The sequence below is a fragment of the Pogona vitticeps genome, chromosome 6 (genome assembly GCF_051106095.1).
Source record: "Pogona vitticeps strain Pit_001003342236 chromosome 6, PviZW2.1, whole genome shotgun sequence".
Classification (NCBI taxonomy): Eukaryota; Metazoa; Chordata; class Lepidosauria; order Squamata; family Agamidae; genus Pogona; species Pogona vitticeps.
The window spans coordinates 73,139,558-73,159,385 of NC_135788.1; the positions used below are offsets into that span (position 1 = coordinate 73,139,558).

Consider the following 19,828-nt stretch of genomic DNA (forward strand, 5'->3'; position numbering starts at 1 on the left):
TTGGGAGACTCGGCTGAAGCTCAGCATGGTATATGTGTGTGACTAAAGAAAGTAGTAATAGAGAAACACTAAATACAAAAAGGGCCACATGATATCCAGCCAGCAGAGGTCCCAGAAATGGCCTGGGTATTGGCTGTTTTATGTGGTGTAGCAGATGTGAAGTGAAAGGTAAGATTACTGTGTACCTATTATATATCTGGGGTTACTTTCACCTGCAGTCCCTTTCTTCCCATTCATGCTACTTTCTGTCAAGAACATGGAAGCCTGTTTCTCTGCTGCAACCAAAAGAAGTAAGAGTATAGTGTAGGAAATTGAGGAGTGGGAGGTCTTAGAAAACTGAAAAAAATATAACCTGAAACTGATACTCAGAAAAGGTAATTTATTCTTGTATGACAATTGTATACCATGTTTCAGTGACAATCTTGTCCCACGGCATTTGGATAAATACAGAGAAGCTTACCAAAATATGGTTCATTAGGGCATCCTTTTAACCTCACTCCTTTATGGGTACACTCAATCAGAAAATGCCTGACAAGTTCATTGGACAAATCACCAACTATGACAGAAAACAATGGAAAACAAAGCCATTAGAACGTATTAATTAATATGAATTCATGGTATCATAAACAAGTGTCTTAGGTTGACTGCCTACTCACAGTATACGTACATAAAAAGGGCTTCCCCACATCACTACACTAATAGTACTTATGGTGCTGTCCTTATTTAGAGTGCCTTTGTCAACAGTTTTAGAAATAGAAGATAACACCTGCACATGGCCCAGAATGAGATTCCAGTATGCTCTGTAATGCTGCAAAAGCAGTGGTGGTGGGAACGAACAATAACCCAACCCTAGATTCCTTTCTTGAAGTACTCAGTCTACTCAACAACAGTAATTGAACACTTGTAGGTTATGGTAATAGGCAAAGAGTTCTGTCCCATGAATTGGTACAATGAACTGCTGTGGAATTTACTGTAGTTATGTATTTTGAAAAGCAGAGGAATCAATTACTGCTGTAAAAATGTAATATGTATATGTGTAGGGGTTAGGGTAGTGATGGTGGTGGACTGTAGACAGTCTTAAAAGATCTAGACATCTACATATTTCTGTATCAGTTTCCTTCAAAAGGCCCCAGCCAGCATGGCTGCTGATCAAGGATGGTGGGAAATGTAGTCCAAAAAAAATCTGGAAGAGACCACATTAAAAAAGTTGACTAACTGCATGAAGGTGACCTGATTTTTATCCAACTGAAATAACTTTCTAAAAGTCAGTTAATTAAGTAAAGAGTACTGGAACATATTGAATCTCCAGTCGTAAAGTTTTTGAGCATAATTCAAATGTTAAAAAGCAAGGAAGTACAATCTCCTCCAGCACACTAGTCTATTTTCATGCAATAATAAGTGGTAAAAGGAGAGGATAAGACAATACTCTGTAGCATTAACAGAGTGCTTACTGTTCCCTTTCAATTATTCCTTCACAAAATCTTAACCACATAGATCTTAGCTCAGTATAGTACTGCTAAATAAGTCCATGCATTTTGCAGTAAGCTCCGAGACAGCTGGGCCCTTCTTTAAAACGCCTACTACAAGCCCAGCTACAAACAAAAACATTACACACACCTTTTTCACTTTTTCTCTTGCAGGACTACAGTAAGTTATGTGATCAAACACAGGCATTTCAGCAATGTTTCTTCTTGCCTAACTGCCTTAATTTTGCTTAGAGGTGGTGATTCATGAGACACTTCCGGAGTCCTCCCTTTCTATGTGAATTATATAATGGAGTTTGAGACTGCATGGGACTGCCATACAGTGGCAGCTGATTCCTCTAGGTTTTATCAGTGGAGCATCTGCAGTCAAGTTTCTAAACAGCTACTTGCTTAGCAGTTTGTAGTGAAGTAAACACTGCCTCCAGGCAACCAAGTAGAGAATCTTTACAAAAGTTGGTTAGTTTTTTCCTTTAGGTTACAAATAACTAACTTATGAGTTCTGTGGACATATTTTCGGAGTTGCATTATAAAAGAACAGGAAATTCCAAGCTTATAAATTCAACCACAACTGATTAGAGAACTATGACAGGATCAGCCATCAATTATAACTCTTACTTACATTCCAGAGGGAAAGATCTCTAACTTAAGACTGGCACAAATCCCCTTCCCCAAGGTGTAGTGCTGGCGAAATGCAGAAATGGAAATAAAATTTATTTACCTTTTTTGCTTAGCTGCAACACTGAAGGAGGAGGTATCGCAACTTTCATGGCGAGGCCATAGGCTCCTCTGAAAGAGTGACTATCACGGACAATGAATGACCCTGGTTCCTTGTCCTTTAGGACAGCAATGGCTGTATGAGAGGAGAAGAGAGCACTTACAGATCCATGCAACTTTTCCAAATAAACAGATGATAATCCCATCTAAATGATGCTACAACTCAATACCAAAATTATCTGTCTTCTTTTCTTGGACAACAAGAACAACAGTGCAGAGGATAACCAGATGGCGTATTTCAGTACCATCACTATTATGCTGAATTGTGAATAAAAAGTTGACTAACTGCATGACTAACTGCTCATAAACTATTGTTGTTTTTACACCTGTAAAGGCTAAAGTTATTTATTCTCAGAAGCCAATCAGTTCTGCTAACAGTTGTCTGGAAGCCAGAAATGCATTTTGATTTATAACAACATATCTCTGTAAAAAGACCTCATGGGCCCAGTCACTGCAGTGTTTCGTCTGCAGTTATATTAACATTACACTATGGTCAGCTGAATGACAGTTTGCAACTGTGATTAGAAGCATTTTTTGTAATCTCTTACTTGTCCATTTGCCAGACATTCACAAATGAGAAAGGAGAGGGAAAGCATCTGTAAGCATATAAACAGTCTTCAGTGTTCTAATCCTGATGTCCAAACCGTTCTGTCTTCACCAGACATATGTGTCACATGCCATCAAAATATTAGAAAACATCACATGTATGGAAAATTATTTTGACCTCTTTCAGTATAGCTACTTCAAGATGTTAATGCTACATTTTATGTGGAATTTGCCACTGATATCTAGCATGCTTCTTTGTAACTATGACGTGACATGGCTAACATTTGACGTCTGGAAATTGCAACCCTGCACTGAGTTAATCTGTGAACTCTCTTCCACCTGAACTATGTGAAGTTTGTTTCAGCAGGCAGCTTGCCACTTCTGGACTCATTAAAAAAAAAGAGAGAGAGATTGGAATCATCCTTTGTCTCTTACTGTATGGTACTTAATACCCATTTTCCTCTTGCATGAATCCAAAGCAAACACAGAGATGATAGATGTGCATTCATTGATAATCCTATTTCCCTTCTGATCCTGCTTCATTTGTGCTCTAGGACATGTCAAACAATCTGACAATTTCAGAAACCCTGTTAAAACTGATCTTTTATTTGCCAGTAGGCAGAAGTTAAGCTAACAAAAATAACTGAAAATCCCCAGAACGGAATATCAACTTTGGACAAATACTCTATGTTCTCATTAAAACTACAATACACAATGCTGGTCAACCTTATTCATAAATATACTGTGTTTATTTTTCCACTCGTCAGCCTGGCAGGGAGACTCATCTTCCCTCCATCTGCCAGGAGTGGATAGTCGACGGCGAACTCTGGAGCAACTGGAAGGGACAGTGGAGCCCCTAGCGGCAGTGGATGCGTGAGTGAGTGGTCCGGCCCCAGGGGGCCAGACCCTCATTACATCCAGCTGTGTGGGGGTATTTTTATATGAATACGAATACCCCCATCCCTAATCCCAACCCATCATTGCTTTATAATTATGCAAAAGTCTGGAGAGAGAGAGAGAGAGAGAGAGAGAGAGAGAGAGAGGTTCCCCTTATGACCCAAAAAACAGAGACACAAAAAATTCAGTGTAACAACTTCCATCTCTTCAAGGAAGCTGCAGCAGCTTGCTGTTTTAGTGCATTAGACTGAGATAGTTCCCTTGGATATTAAAAATTCTTGTCCTTTTGATGATGGGCCACAGGAGTCCTAGATCTTGATGATGAGATTGGCTGTGAATGACTCTGGTTGGATATATGATGTCTGGATCATGAGACTTTTTGTGTGATGAGTGTCCCTGGTGTGGGAAAAGAGATTTCAATGCTGGGCTGGAGAACATAATCAAATCTATGGTGCATAATTGGTTCTGGTTGGAGCAGGTTGTTGAAGTCAAGGTGGTGGTGAAAATCTGGTGTCAACATCAGAGACAAAGCCGAAACACACTACACACTGTTGGCAGTCCAGTCTACACTGATGGTCTACCGGATATGGCTGGACAGACTACCCTGGAAGATATGTCTTTTTATTGCTTATCCTTGTCCTTTACTTTTTTATTTGCCTTTTTAGCAGCAGTTGTGTCGGTGTTTGCTATTTCTCTTCAGGAGTGGCAAAAAAGGAACTGAGGGATAGCTGGTGGGGAAAGGGCATGTGCTCTTGAAAATATGGGCAGAGTTTTTCTATGTCACTAGGCTCTGGATGTTTCTGAGGAGCTATGCACAAGTGTGAAGAGAACCCGGTATGTGATTCACAGAGATCACAGAAAAGAATTTAACGTTCAGTCTCTTTTGTTTCCCTAGTTTTATGTGTCTAAACATGTGCCTTCATTCTGAAAAGGCATAGTTTCCATCCTACTGTGTTAGAGAAGACAATCGCTGTTAGGGATCATGGGAGGTTTATACTGATGGAAAAAGGAACATTATATAAGCCGGTCTGGGATTCTAAGTTGGTATGACCTTTAAATATTTGTAAATAAATATAAAGCACTACTATATGCTGCAAAATGCAAAAATGCGAGTAGATAAATAGGTACCACCTCGGTGGGAAGGTAAACGGCATTCCGTGTCTAGTCATGCTGGCCACGTGACCATGGAGGACTGTCTGTGGGCAAACGCTAGCTCTATGGGTTGGAAATGGAGATGAGCACCGCCGCCTAGAGTTGGACACGACTGGACAAAATTGTCAAGGGGAACCTTTTTATATGCTGCAAAAGAAAGATGATACCTTGTTCTCTTGAAATCTCCGGTTTGTACCAGAACTTGGAGGTGTCTTGGACAAATTTTACAGTCACATGCTTATCGCTTTCATTTTCTGTAAGACAAAAAAAGGAGTGAAATGAAAATGAGAATCAGCACACAACAATGATCACACAGTGCAGCAGTTTGCATAGCAGCTTGCCAGCTGGACACTGGCAATGGGTAATGCCTGTTCTATATATAAAACAGAGGGAATCAGGAAATGCTCTGCTGAGAGAACAGTCTGCAACACTGCTGGTAGGAAAGGGAAGTCTCCATTTTGAGCATTCTCCTCTTTTAAAAACTTCAAAAGAGAGAGTTAGCACCGAAGGCAAAGTGTTGAGCTGGAACCTCTCACCCCAATGTTCTAGTTTCCCATTTGTACACAGGCTTCTTCGCTACATAAAGGGAATGTACAAAAGTGGTGCCCACAGCTATGGTTTGAAGTACCAATTGATTATACCATTTCATTCTTTTCTCATCTTGCATGGGTTGAAGTAACACCTCCTCCCACACAAACATTTTTCAACATTTGAGGAGGTAATCATATATATGAACATGCACAGGACATGGGACACATTGAACTTGGTGAATGTTTCTGTTCTGAGGGCAGAAGTGGCAGCCAAGGGACACCTCCAGTAACAGATAATCACACAAAGGTTTGTTTGAACATCTCTTCCGAGATCTAGCCTGGGAAACTATATCTCTACTATATTTCTATTATATTGTCATACTACCCTGAATACATGGATCTTGTCTAATTTCAGAAGCTAAACAAGATCAGCATGGTTAATACTTGGAAATGAGATAAACAGGGTATATCAAGAATTTCCAATCCTGCCTGTAAATTTGGAGAACTGCTAACAGGTCAGCCAGAGTTGATAATGTTACATGAATTTATAGTTCAGTAGAAAGCAGCTTCTTACATTCCTAACTCTTCCAGCTTAACACACTTACTTTACAGTAATTCATCCATAAGCTGCATACCTGGTAACGGTGAAGTATTTACAACTTTGGAGAAATCTGGGAGAACATTTGGAAATGGAATGCTAATAGTGCTTCCACTGTGTGGACTTGAGAAGCCACTTGAAGAAGGTGAGATGGAGCCAAAAGAATGATCCCCTTCTGAAGTTCTCTTCTTCTCTGGAAGAGGGGGTTGAGGGTGGGCAATCATGCCTTGGTTTTGCTGATTTATACTGTTCTCGCTGTTGTGTCCAGATGCTGGTGCAAGAAATCCATGTTGCAAAAAGCCACTGTCTTCTGGAGCCTTCACTGTTTTGGAAGAGCAATAAGTATTTGCCACAAAAGCAGGTGCCTTCTCCCCAAAAGACTGGCTGCTGTTGGTGCCAGCCCCACTGTAAGTGAGAAAAGCTTGAAAGCTGGTGCTGGCTCCAGGATCTTGTGGCTGCCCAGCTAATGAACACTCCTCACCACTGAACGGCTCAGCTTGGAGACTCTTGGTCTGGAAGTGTGACAAGTATGAGCCATCTCGTGCAGGGGCAGAAAACTCTGGTGATATGAGGTAGCTTCCTAAAGACTTGCTGCTGCTTGTTTCTGAAATATGGGACATCAAGGAGGATTTAGAACTCTTTTGTTGCCAGATGTGCTCACTTGCAGGACTGTTTGAAAAAGCAAAAGCAACCATCAAAATTCTTCAAAAGCATACCACTGTTTATTTATTTTATATATGCAACTTACGTGACACTAAATTTGCCACTTAGCATGCACTCAGTAATGGGCTGCAGGCAACCCCTGTTCCTAGACAAATGCAGGTGTATGAAATACATGCGATCTTGTTCACAATACAGTGGTGCCTCGTTTAGCGATGAAACCGCATTATGATGAACTTTTTGCAATTGCTTTTGCCATCACTTTACGATGTTTCCTATGGGGGAATTTTATTTTGCGATGATCGGTTCCCTGCTTTGGGAACCGATTCTTCGCAAAATGATGATTTTAGAACAGCTGATCGGTGGTTTCAAAATGGCCCCCCACTGTTTTCTGGGATGGATTCCTTGCTGCACACACAGCAAAAATGGCTGCTCTATGGAGGATCTTCGCTGGACGGTGAGTTTCCAGCCCATCGGAACGCATTAAATGAGTTTTAATGCATTTCTATGGGGTTTTTAATTTCGCTTTACGATGTTTTCGTTCTACAGCAATTTAGATGGAATGAATTAATGTCATAATGCGAGGCACCACTGTATACATATTTAGGCATATACTGAAAATATAATGTATTTAAAGACTCCGAGTGATTCCAAAGCTTGGATCCCTGGATGTTAATGGACTAAAGCTCCCAAAAACCTTCATCACTAGCTGTGCTGGCCAGTTTCTGGGAGTTGTAGTCCTAGAACATCTGGGTACCCGAGGTTGGGAATCACTGCTCTAACTCATACTAAAACACTGAAACTTCGGCATATAGATAACATATGTATAAACTTTGGCATATGTACAAACTTCGGCATTTCAATATAAGGTTAAGTGGCACACTACTGGGTGATAACTATTCATATCATACTCACAGAGAGGCAATCTGAAGGTAGGTTGATGTCCCCTCACTGCTCAAAATCCTGATAAATAAATTGTGTCTCTAAGGATGATGAAGTCACAAGCAGGGTGAGATTGCAAGTAATGAAATATTTCCTGCTTTGATCTTTGGTGGCTGCTCAACTCACCCGCAAATGGCCTGAAATCAATCTCATTTCAGGTGAATTGGGCAAGCCCTGAAATTGGAGCAGTTGCTGGTGGTAACATTAACTGAGAGGGGGAAATTGGCAGTAATGAAAGAATTCCTGCTGCGATCTCAGGGGTTACCTGAGGTTACGTCATCTGCAATGAGACCGATTGTGAATAAGATGCACAGGAGTTGGGTGATTCCAGAGATCAAAGCAGAAACGTTTTGATTACCAGAAGTCTCTCCCTCCTGGTGACATCATGGACATAATCTATGCAACAGGATTTTGGCCATCATTTCCTTAGAGGTCACCCTGGCTTTCTAATTTCATTAGCCAATCCATTCTCCAAAGGAATATTTAGTTCACCAAATGAAAACTTGATCATTAAACTCAATTGCTTGCACAGTAGCTGAGACCAGACTCTGATGGCCAAAATCTTAGAGGCAATTTTCTATCAGGCAATTTTAGAATTGCCTGATACAACGATTTGCCCTGCCAGCACAAGACCATTGCTACACTCTTGCGAAGAAACATCACCACGCAAAACATTTTTCATTTACAAAACTCAGATTTGCTACAACTATGGCATAAAAATGATGAAATGATAAGAGTGAGCCTGAAGGCAAACCAAGGAAGAAAACTGCATTCCCACTTAGATGTTCCACATTTTGTTTTTGTTGACAGATACCTGTCCTGACAAGTGTTTCAGCATAATATGTTATCTATTTATACAGAATCTGACTCCTCCCCACTCACTGTTAAATTTATTTTTATTTTAATAGCTAAATACACAGCACCATCAGGTGTATTCTTCCATCTACAAGTAATTATTGGAACATATATTGGTCTACCTCTGTGAGGATTAACCATGCTGTTATCCATGTAAAAAGGCATACTAGAGATATTCAGGATCTTTTCTGCTTTATTTTTGTTTGATTAGAGAATCCTGATAATTAGATATCTTTCCAGTAATATACCAGTTCAAAGTGCTGGTTATAATCTCTAAAGTCTACACACACTTTAGAGTGTGTGTAGACTTTAGAGGCTTTTTTGAGGGGTGGGGAAACATTCTTTCTTATTTATTTTATTTATTTACAATATTTTTAATGAACCTGCATAGTTTTTAAAATCTTCAAGAGAGGCCCTTCTTCTCAATGTCTGTAACATTTCTAAGAGAGTGTCTCTGACACCCTTCTATCCACAGCCAAAAACGTTTTTTTAATTCAAATAGGCCACCTAGCATTAAGCATTATTACTGAAAGGGATCCACATAAAAACAGTAATATGTTTTTAATCTTTCTTATTTTAATTCCATTTTACTGCACTTGAATTTTATTATAGCCATAGTCTTTAGTGCCATTTGTGGAAGAAAGGTGAGATATAGCTGTAGTAAAGAAAAGCAAATTTTCTAAAGAATTTAGCCAAAATTGGAGCACATATCCATAGGTTAAAACTTTGGTAATATAGCAAGTAATGTCACTCATGTAAGGTTCAGAAATTTGATAACAATCCTAATAAAATTTAAAATTTCTTCTGTTTTACAGCTGCATGCCGAAGTAACTTCAGAAGTAATAGTAAGAACCAAGTTTTATTGGTAGTGCTATGAGACAAGACTATACTTAGGTTATTTATTATCTCATGATACTGTAAGGGTTGGTATATTTTATAACAAACAAGAAAGAATAATGTGAAATATTGACTCTTCTAATCACAAATGTCAGCTGGTGTTTACTAAGATACAAGTCATCACACACTTCCTTAAGTATTTTTTAAAAGTTAGATTCATATGCAGATTTAAATATTACAACTAATCAGTCAGTTAAAAGGCAAACAATTAAGTGGTGTAAGCATCATTTAAGAAGGCTATCAAATTCAATTAATAAGAGAGAAAACAAGCATCAGTTGCACTTGTGTTGATTAAATGCTTGATGTTTTAGCGAGTTATTACCAGTCAAGTAATTTTTTTCTTTTTTCCATGACTGTAAAAGAAGCCAATTAGCTGTGGACAGAGATTATAAAATAGCTCCTAAGGAATGCAGGAAGGAATTTCACAAGCAATCATGTACTGCAGAAAAAAAAACATACCAAATTACAAGCGTTCCTTATCTCAGACTAATTAAAGTCCAGTTCAGATGAGTTTAAGAAAAGGAAACTGAAGACCAATTAAGGTTCTGAACCAGTCTTGGTGAACTGTAATATACTGGATGTACAACAATCTCAAATTGAGTCTATGAAACTGTGGCTAGCTTATCTGCCTGGCTGAGTAGTATTTCTCCTGTTCTGGAAAGGGCTGCACTCCCCCTAAATTCCTAGTTTGGGGGTGCTCCTTGGTTCCATCACTGTCACTAGAAAATAAGGTGGACGTAGTGCCACAGGGTACCTTTAATCAGCGTAGGCTGACTTATCAACTATAACCCTGTTGGGACAAAGATGAACTTGCAACATTAATTATGCTCTAGCAGCCTCATAATGAAGAAACTGAAACTGTTAAAAGATTTTCTATTTTTTATATCATCAATCCAAATGGAGACTGCAACCTGAGAATCAGAAGAAGACTTCGACTCAGAAGGATAGGCATGAAGGAACTAGAAAAGATACTCAAGTGGAAGGATACATCAGTGGAGATCAAAACTTAGGTCATGTATACTGTGATTTTCCCAATTACCATGAGTGGATGGAAAAGCTGGCCAGGGAAGAAAGGCAATTATTCTTTTAAAAAAGATTTATTCAAAATGTGAGCTTGAGGGGGACCGGCAAAGACAATAAAGTGGCCAATCAAGCGTGATCTCTCTCTCTAGAAGCAAAATGACTAAACATACTTTGGCCACTGTAGTCCCATACTTTGAGACTAGCCTTATGAAAAGAGACAATACTGTTAGGAAAATTTGAAAGCAGCAAGTAGAAAAGAAGACTGCTTATGAGATGGGTTAACTCAGAAAAAGAAATTATAGCAGAGTTGTTAATGATAAGACCTTTGAGAGTTCATTATGTCATAGTGTTCCCATGATGTTAGAAGTGATTTGATGGAATTAAGTCAGGGCTTTCCATTTGCATAACTGCAATGTGTTACATATGGGGTTGCTTTTGAAAATGGTCTGGAAACTTGGCTTTTAGGAGAGACTGGTGAAAACAACCACAACGAGACTGGACTTTATCATCCGCATATCTGCCAGTAGCCCAATATCTTTGTGGGTCCAATTCAAAATGTTGATTTTAATCTTTAATGCTCCAAATAGCTTCATATCAGGTCACCCAAATGAACTGCTTATCTCATACTTGTTACTGAGACCCTGAGGTAATAATTTAAGGCTTTCTCACCAAGTAAGACCAGACAGCAGGGCCACAATTTAGAGCTTTTCGATCTTTGCCATGTTTATTTATTTATTTATTTATTTATTTTATTAAATTTATACCCCGCCCCTCTAGACCATGTCTACTCGGGGTGGCTTAACCTCTGCTGTTGCTTTTAATCATGTGTTGCTGCTCATTTTATCTTTTTTCCCCTGGCCTGTTTTATTGTCATCCTATCTTAAATTTTGTTTTTAAGTTTTTATTACCCAGAGATTCTCTGACAATTTAAAAATATCAAGAATTGATTTAGGCATCATGACAATGCTGCATAGTGACAGTAAATGTAGATGTGATCCAAAGCTACATGCAGTATCTCTAACTAATTACACCTAAGGGTGAGATGATTCACACTATTCTTTCTTCCTATGTAGGAAAAGTCATCATCATCCCCAAGTACAGTCATATACAGAGAAGATAAAACACGCAAACTGGCAGCAGTAGGTAATGAATCCCTAATTGGGGCAGGACCACAATCAATTCTGGCTAATTCTTCCCTTAAATTTCTCCATACTAATAAGGGCATGGATAAGGATGGACTGTATGAAGGGTACATAAAGGGTGAGGAAAAAGAAGAAGATATTTCAAACCATATTTCAAATCAGTACTGAGAACACCCCCCCCCCTCTCCATATCTCCCCACCCCCCACATTTTTCGGAGTTTTACTTTTCAGGTAATGTGATCTTTAAGCTTATTTAAGAATTTTTCCTAGAGGACTGTTACAGAATGGGTTATGGACTACAAGACCAAATCAAAATAAGAAGATTAGAGCTGTCTTACCTCTCTTCTATCAGGACAGAATTATTGTTTGAAACTGTGCATGCAGCTACCCGCTGACAGGAAGAAGTTTTCTGTCCATCTCTCCTCAACAAAGTAGGAGCATCACACATCACAGTGGAGGGAGCAGGAGCATCACACATCACAGTGGAGCGGTTGAGGTCTTCTGTGTAACCTTGAGGTTCTGCAGAAATGAAATAAGGCAAGTTTCTATTAAGATGTGTAAATGCATTTGGTGCATGATATGTTGACAGAAATGCATGGCTTGTTGGTAGACATAAAGGAAATAGAAATACAGCTATGTTTGCCTGCTCACTATCACTATCACCTGAATATGTTCTGTGTGGTTGCACAGAAGCCATTATACACACTTTCAAATGTACAGAGATTCCACGTATGAAATCTGTACCTGCAAGATACTGCACTTGCAGCTCATGAGCAGACTGACTGAATACATGATGAAAAAGGCCAGACCCACAATCTAACCAAACATATGCACGTCTACATAAAATGAATTCAATTCTTCCAAAAATACCCACAAAAAAACCTCCAGGTTATGAATGTGGGATATTGTGCTTCTGTATTTATGATTCAAAATGCCAGAAAATATGTGTGTGTGTGTGTGTCTGTGTGTGTGTATTTGACTTGTATGCCCAATACGGTTACATCTACTCTACAAAAGCAAAAACAATCTACAGAAATTTCCACACAACATTGTGCCCATGTTGCCAGCAGGAAAAAGGATGCCAAGTTTTACATAGCAATGAGATGCCTGAATTCTGACAAGACCAATGGTAGCAGTCAAGATGATCTACGGGCTATCTTCTTGTGTTCACTATAGAGATGGGGGTATTCGTATATGAATATCCCCACACAGCTCCACAGAGGCTTCCTATTGCACTGTTCTCCACAACAGATTAGCCACTCTCCGACCTAGCAGAGAGGCTTGTCATCCCATCTCCTGCCAGGACCGGGTAATTGATTGCGGACAACGGCGCGACTCGAAGGTCTGACAAGCTCGCATCAGCAGCGAAATAGTGAGTGGACAGTCCGGTCCCATGTTATCTCCACCTGTGCAGGGATATTTGTCTTCATATATGAATAACCCCATCTCTAGTTCACTACCATTCACAAAGAGATACCAAGCAGGGAAGATTCTAGAACCAGACTCTTTTTTTCATCAATTAATCACTTCTCACCCATACATGAAGTAGTTGTCAAGGTGAACTCAGTCCCAGTCCCTTGAAGGTTTCAAAACATATGTTTTGGTTATTTTCTGCTGGGCCTGCGCCACCGGTCCATCTGCTGACTGATGCCACAGTTTGCCTCTGCTCCACCCTTGCAATCTCACACACTTTGGTTATTAGCTTAGACACAAAGTTGTCTCCCCAGTCTGAAATCAAAACCTGAGGCAACCACAAGTCCATGATGTCCCTGGCCACATTTTGAGCTACCACCAGAGGGCAAGGGAATTATCTCAGCATATTTTGTAGTATAATCAATGAAATCTAGAATAAATCTCTTTCTGAACTTAGCTGTGGGTTTATAGGCCCCAAAATGTCCTAAGCCAAATCCTGGAAAGGCTGGAAAACAGTAGACACTGGATGAAAAAAGGCTTTGGATTAATCATGGGGATATCACAGGTGGCAAAAACAGCTGGGACCATTCCTGCAGTCAGCCAGATGTGGCTGCAACAGTCTTCAAAGATCGATTGTCTCAAACATGGACACAATTAAGAAGGGCTGGTTCACTATTAATCCTTAACATGCTGATTTCTTCAGCTGGTAGACTAGTGCTGAAGTCATCAATCCCATAACCCGGTGCCGGTCTGTGGCCTGAGCTGGACCGGGCCGCGGAGACAGACCTCCCGCTCCTCCTGCATGCACTCACCCCCACACAGTTGATTTGCGCATGCACACATGCTCCAGAATGCCCGTGCGAGCGCTGCACTGCTGCTTGCACATGCACATGAGTGTGCATGTGCTCATACAAGCGCTGTTGTGCATACACTCTCTTGCGTGCATGCGCACAAGTGTGGGGGTGCCCCGTCTTCCCCCACCAGTCTGCAGGGTGAAAAAGGTTGCGGAACCCTGGACTAGTGAAGTACTGTAAAATGCCTCCCTTGAACAACTTTCTTTACTATGCTCCAATCCCCAGATTTCCACTTTGGGGGCCTCAAGGCCAGGCTCTTGCACACCTATGGCCAGGCTGTCTGATGTTCTTAACTTTTGGCTTTGAGAAACTATTTTGTGCCTTCAAATTGAGCTTGCAACATGTGGCACAGTTGACCAACAGCACCACACTAGAAGCATATTTCCGGATGCTCATGGCCACAGGCTTGCTGGGCTTCTGATGGAAGGGTAAAGAGGGGGAGCAGCAGGGGTCCTTGCTGCTATCACTTCTTCCCTCTTTGCAAGCTAAGGGAACTTAGCCTCCCTCAAACCATTCTGATTTCTGAGTGCCCATCGCTTGCCAGGCTCATGGCATCTTTGGGTGCTCTCACATTGTTATTCCAAATCAGGTCAGCCACCAGGGCAATGCCTGTGATATCACTAAGTTGTTTGTCCAGCAAAGGAGAATGTAAAACTGTTTACGAGTTGCTGCATCTCTTTGTTGCTTGTTTCCACACCTGCCATCTCCATCCATCTCTTGACAACTTTTCCCACCTAAATTGAGATGCTAAAATGAAGAAAGCTTGGAGTAACTAGGAGAGACGTTTACAGGAAGGGATTGTAGGCTCAGGGCACTATTGGAACTTGGGGGTGATGATGGTGGAATCCTAGCACTATAACATATTCACAGCTTCCCTGTTTTTTTGTTTTAAATACATGTCTTTCTCATCTAGTCAGTGGGTTCTAGGAGAAAACAAAGTAGGCCTCAGTACTCTCCATCTCTGCCTTAAACCTTGTGTGGACATATTTTCATCCATCTGCCCACACAACTGACTTTCTGGACATCTCCAAGCCAGACGTCTGCAGAGGTAGAGTCCAAATGGATGTAACACCATTACCAGGGTGGCAGAAGAAAACTATCCATTTTATTTACCTACATATTTCCTACGTTATCAGCCCAAAGGGCTCCCAAGGTGACTTATGGCATACTGTACAACATTACATTGTGATAAAACCAGAGTAAAAATTACAATCAAATTAAGTTAATAAAACAGGAAACCTCTGCATAAAACTGACAGAAAACACAGCCAGACTGGTTCTTCTTGCAGTTCAAACAACATCTTAACTATGGGAATCGCAAATGGAACACAATTCAGAAAGGGAGTCCCAGGGAAAGTTGCTCCTGCTAGTAAAAGTTCTGATCCAACTATCCTTACCTATTCATCAGTGAATTAAAGAGCCAATAGCACCTCCAAAATTTTTAAAAATTAAATTATATTACTATAACTAGTATTATTTATTTGACAATATTTAAATATAGTCATCCACCATATTTCAACGGCAAACAATTTACTCACAAATAACACATGAAAATAAACATGATCCTCCAACCTCTGATGCATCTTCAATCTGACCCACATAATTAAGAATAAGTTATTTGCTCCACCTGAAGCTCATGACAGAAATAAAGGGTTGTGAAACCTTTTGAAGACTCACATAGCCAGACCTGCACTAAAGAATGTTTTATATTTCACATTGCCTACAACACATTTGATTTGTCTATTATTTCTCCAAATGCATCATGTATTTCATTTTGCTGTCATGAATATGTGATTGAGATATCCTTCAAAAAATATGAGAAATGCTTTTAGTTAACCTTGAAAAATGCAGAAAACTCATAGTAGTTGTGCTACTAGGCCTCTGTGCACCACAGAAGAACAGAACAACCAACAAGCCTCCATCTGCCTAGGCTTGACAGTCAATGTTAGTATAGTCAATTTCATAAACGGGATTACAGACATGCATCTATTACTTTTTAATAACTTATTAGAGCATGCCCATAATAACATAGTAAGTGGTAATCTAAATTGGCCATCCCAGTGCTAAGAAGAATTTCATCACATGTGCCATCTCATTAAAACCAGGGCAGTATCAGGATAATGCTGCCAGTTCTATCAACTAATGTCTGGAAGATGGTTGCAGTTGTTTGCAGGGTGGATTTTATGTAAATCAAGTTGATTTAAATCATGATTTAAAGCACTAGTCAGTAAGACTCAATTTAAATAATGATTTTTAAAATGTAAAGACGTTATCGTTGGTATTGTTAATATTTGCAACCAAATGAAGATTTCATATTTAGAATAATAGCCTGCTAGATTACTAAAACAGCTATATCCAAAGTGATTGTAGTTTAATAATCACTCATATTTGAAGAACCACTTAAATTATTTTATTTAAATAGAACAATATCATTATATAGCATACATATTCTTGTATTTGCTTAAATGTCAATGTTTATCAACTGAAGTGCTTAAACAAAATATCTTTAAACAATTTTAAAATCAATTTTAATCCACCCTGGTTGCTTGTTCTTAGGGAAAGATGCAGTTTCCACTTCTCTTAATTCCAGCAAGAGCTGGGTTCCACAGATACTGTTGGTCTCCAAGCTCTCACCAACTCTAGCTAGTACAGCCAACAGAGGGGAAGGACAAGAGTTGCAGTACAACATAATCCAGAGGGCCACAGGTTGCTGTTTACTAAAAGTAGAAGTTTAAAATTCCTTGTCCATGTACCAGACGAAGGAAAAGATTCCTATGGGTTATTCTTTGCCCCATAAACTATAGTTTTGCAAGATCTGAAGGTGGTCACTGTAGACCAGTATTTTCCAGATTTCTGAAAGATAATAGAGGATATTTTTAAAAGCAAACACAACTAATATTTTTCCAGTAAACTTTCTTTTCTTTAAGCTTTAATATCCTCTCCAGACCAATTCGAAACATCACCACCTGACCCTAATTCAAAAGTAAAGTAAGGCAACATGACATTTGAGTCTGAAGAAAGAAAAATCAATGTGTTTCAGAAAAGTGCCCTGTGCACCAAAACACTCGTGCCACCCCAAAATTTTATGCCATCCTTTCCCATCTTGGCACCCTGCAGATGATTTCAACTGCCATCACACCAGGACGCATGACGAAGAGTTAAAAGGTTATGGAAATTACAGCACACAAATATCTAGATGCCATGGACTGGGGATCTGACCAAAGGCCAGCACTAATGTTCCAGCACAATCCTCTGAAGAAGTCTGCAGGCAATGTCTACCCCTTATTTAAAACAAATTAAAAAAAAAAAACCACTTACAACCAAACCAAATTACTATCAGATGTAACGTACCATCCATCGTGTGTGTGTGTGTGTGTGTGTGTGTGTGTGTGTGTGTGTGTTCAACGTGTCATTGGCTGCTGATGATCCTTATGCATACCACTCATAGCAGGTGCATCACTACAAAGTAAAAGCTTTGGTCTGACGTTAAGTCAAAACAATTAAAGTAACACAGCAACTTCATTTTCTGCTTATGGTAGTGAAAAAGAAGCAACAAAGTGTCCAGTATTCAGGAAAAAAACCCTCAATTCTTTGCAATACTTTCTAGAAGCTAGTTTGTTTCGCAGCTTCTTTGGAAGTTACTTTCATAAGATTCCAGTTTTACTCACTTCCATCTTAACGTGTGTGTGCCTGCTTAGAAATTAAACACCCCCCCCCAATCTCCAAGTATGTGGTAGGAAGGGCAACAACGTAAGGCTCATCTTGGGGGAAATGCCTTGAGAATACTTTGACATGACATATAGTGGAGGCCACAGCAATTTATTTTGTGCTATCCGTAGTCGCTCTTCCCCCCCCCCCAGAACTCAAGCTGCACAAAACCACAATAAACATTATTGCAACTTACAAAACGATATTGCTGTCCACTCACTTGCTAAATCATACCTTCACAACGTCAGCTCAAGCCTCCACATTAATAGTGATACTCCGGCAGCCCTGTGCTGGTTCTGCAAGCCATTAAAACCATTGCGATTCGTCCCTCTCACGGAAATACCATTGTCTTTCAGGCTGACACCGCAGGGCCCCTTTTACAGAGTAAACCCCGGAACGAAGAGCGGCTTACTTTAAAAAAAAAGCAGGGATGTATGGAAGGCGAGTCCGTTGGTCTCTCCCTTTTGTTCAGCGTCTTTTTAGATCCTTCACACCCGGCTTCGTTCACTTTATTTACATGCCTAGAGAGCCGCCCCCCCTCCCCGTCCCGCCCTTACAGTTCCTCTTTTCCTAGCACACGGGGGGATTTGTCCTTCCTCTTTTCCACTGCCTGCATGGCTCTGTTGACTGTCCCTCCTCCCCGTCCCCATCCAAACTTACGCGGATCGAGTTTCTCTGCCCTGCCCCGGCCGTTCCAAGAGCGCGACCAATGAGCGGCACAAACAGCCCAAAGTTACTTTTTTTTTTTAACTCTTCCGAGAAAGCCACGGGAAGATTACACAGGAAAGAAGAAAGATGCCCCCGCCTACCTACGGACGCCGTCATGGACGCGGCTTCCACCGCCACCCACCCCACCCTCCACTCCCCGCCTCGTGTTTTTCCTCGCTGGCCCGGCAAAGAAAACGGAAGCGCCAACCCCGCCGCGCCAGCAGCTCCGAGCGCTCCCGAAGCTCTTTCGCCGTTTACGTTGCTATTCTCCTCCCGTCCCCTCCCCTTTGGAAAGACTCCCGAGTCCTCCGCCACGGCAGCGCGAGTCGGTGGTTCCCTCCGTTTCGACAGCGATGAAGAAACAACGCTCTTTGGTTCCGTGGAGCCTAGGAATGCAGGCGGCCTGTTTGTGCGCGAATCAGCCGGCGGGGCTCTTCCTTTAAATCTTCAAAACAAAACACGCACACCCCTCCTCCTCCACTCTATCTCCCCCCCCCCGCCGCCCCCGAGTGGCACGGTAGGCCAAAGACCTGCTTCACTTTTGGGGAGCATTTGCCCCTTTGCTTCACTTTTGTGGAATTTCCCCTCCCCTCTCCTTTGTTCAAAGTGACTGTTCGACAGCCATAAGACTACAGGGGACAGGCGCAACTTTGCGGCGCCCCCCCCCACAACCCCCGCAGAGGCCAGCGTGAGACACTTGGGAGTGCTGCTGTTGTACGTACAGCTTCCAGCTGCGTAGATTTCCACAGAAGTAAAAGTCCCTCTGCACTGCCCACGTGGGGGCAGGTGTTCCCAATACTGTAGCTTTGGCACAAGGAGGTCTAAGAAAGAGGCATAGTTTCAGTCGCTTCTCAAGAAAACTCTTAGGAAAATGCATCATAGAGTATGAACTCATTCATACTCTGTGTGTGTGTGTGTGTGTGTGTGTGTGTGAGTGAGAGAGAGAGAGAGAGAGAGAGAGAGCTCTAGTATGAACTCATTCATACTGTGTGTGTGTGTGTGTGTGTGTGTGTGAGAGAGAGAGAGAGAGAGAGAGAGAGAGAGAGAGAGAGAGCTCTATGGATTTTGTATTGTATTTAAGAACCAGATGGAAGGACAAGGTCAGGCAGATGGAGGCAGTTGGGATTGTCAGCAGCAGGGTGATCAGAGAAGAAAATACATCAGTTGCAATGGAGGTTCTTCACTTTCCTTTAATTTCAAGGTACCCACTTTGACTGCACAGACATGCATTTCAATCCATTGGCAAAAGAAAGAAAGAAAGAAAGAAAGAAAGAAAGAAAGAAAGAAAGAAAGAAAATTAAATTGGGCAAGTTGACAATATTCTAGTGAAAACAGCCAGACTCACTTTCTGCTCCCAAACAGAGTGGCCCAACTAGGTATCCTGAGGACAAAGCTCTGCCTCTGCTTTTCACACACATCTTCTATAATGACAGATGAGGGCTGATTTTACACATCCACGCATTGCCATATTCCAGAGAAAGAACAAAAAACAACAACACATTGCCCCCACCCTAAATAAGCATACACCAATCAGCTTCGGTCCCTGACACAGGTACTGGGCATCAGAGGAGAGCTCCCTCGCTTCACCTATCTTTGCTATATGCCATCAAGCTGGAACTGATTTATAGAGACCCTAATAGGGCTTT

The 19,828-nt window shown here is 41.0% G+C and overlaps 1 protein-coding gene across 8 annotated transcripts in view; it reads right to left on the minus strand.

Moving 5' to 3' along the window:
• The window catches only part of TNS3 (tensin 3), a 301,059-nt gene that overhangs the window by 20,299 nt on the left and 260,932 nt on the right, over window positions 1-19,828 (minus strand). For 7 of the 8 annotated variants that reach the window (XM_078377581.1, XM_020811228.3, XM_020811227.3 and 4 more), the window contains 5 exons: window positions 11,839-12,019; window positions 6,019-6,650; window positions 5,021-5,107; window positions 2,203-2,334; window positions 461-556 (listed from right to left, as the gene is read on the minus strand). In XM_078377581.1, coding sequence (XP_078233707.1) covers window positions 461-556; window positions 2,203-2,334; window positions 5,021-5,107; window positions 6,019-6,650; window positions 11,839-12,019 — 1,128 coding nt within the window. Of the gene's footprint in view, window positions 1-460; window positions 557-2,202; window positions 2,335-3,951; window positions 4,098-5,020; window positions 5,108-6,018; window positions 6,651-11,838; window positions 12,020-19,828 lie in introns of those variants that run through there. The other variant, XM_073003863.2, reaches the window with a different exon arrangement.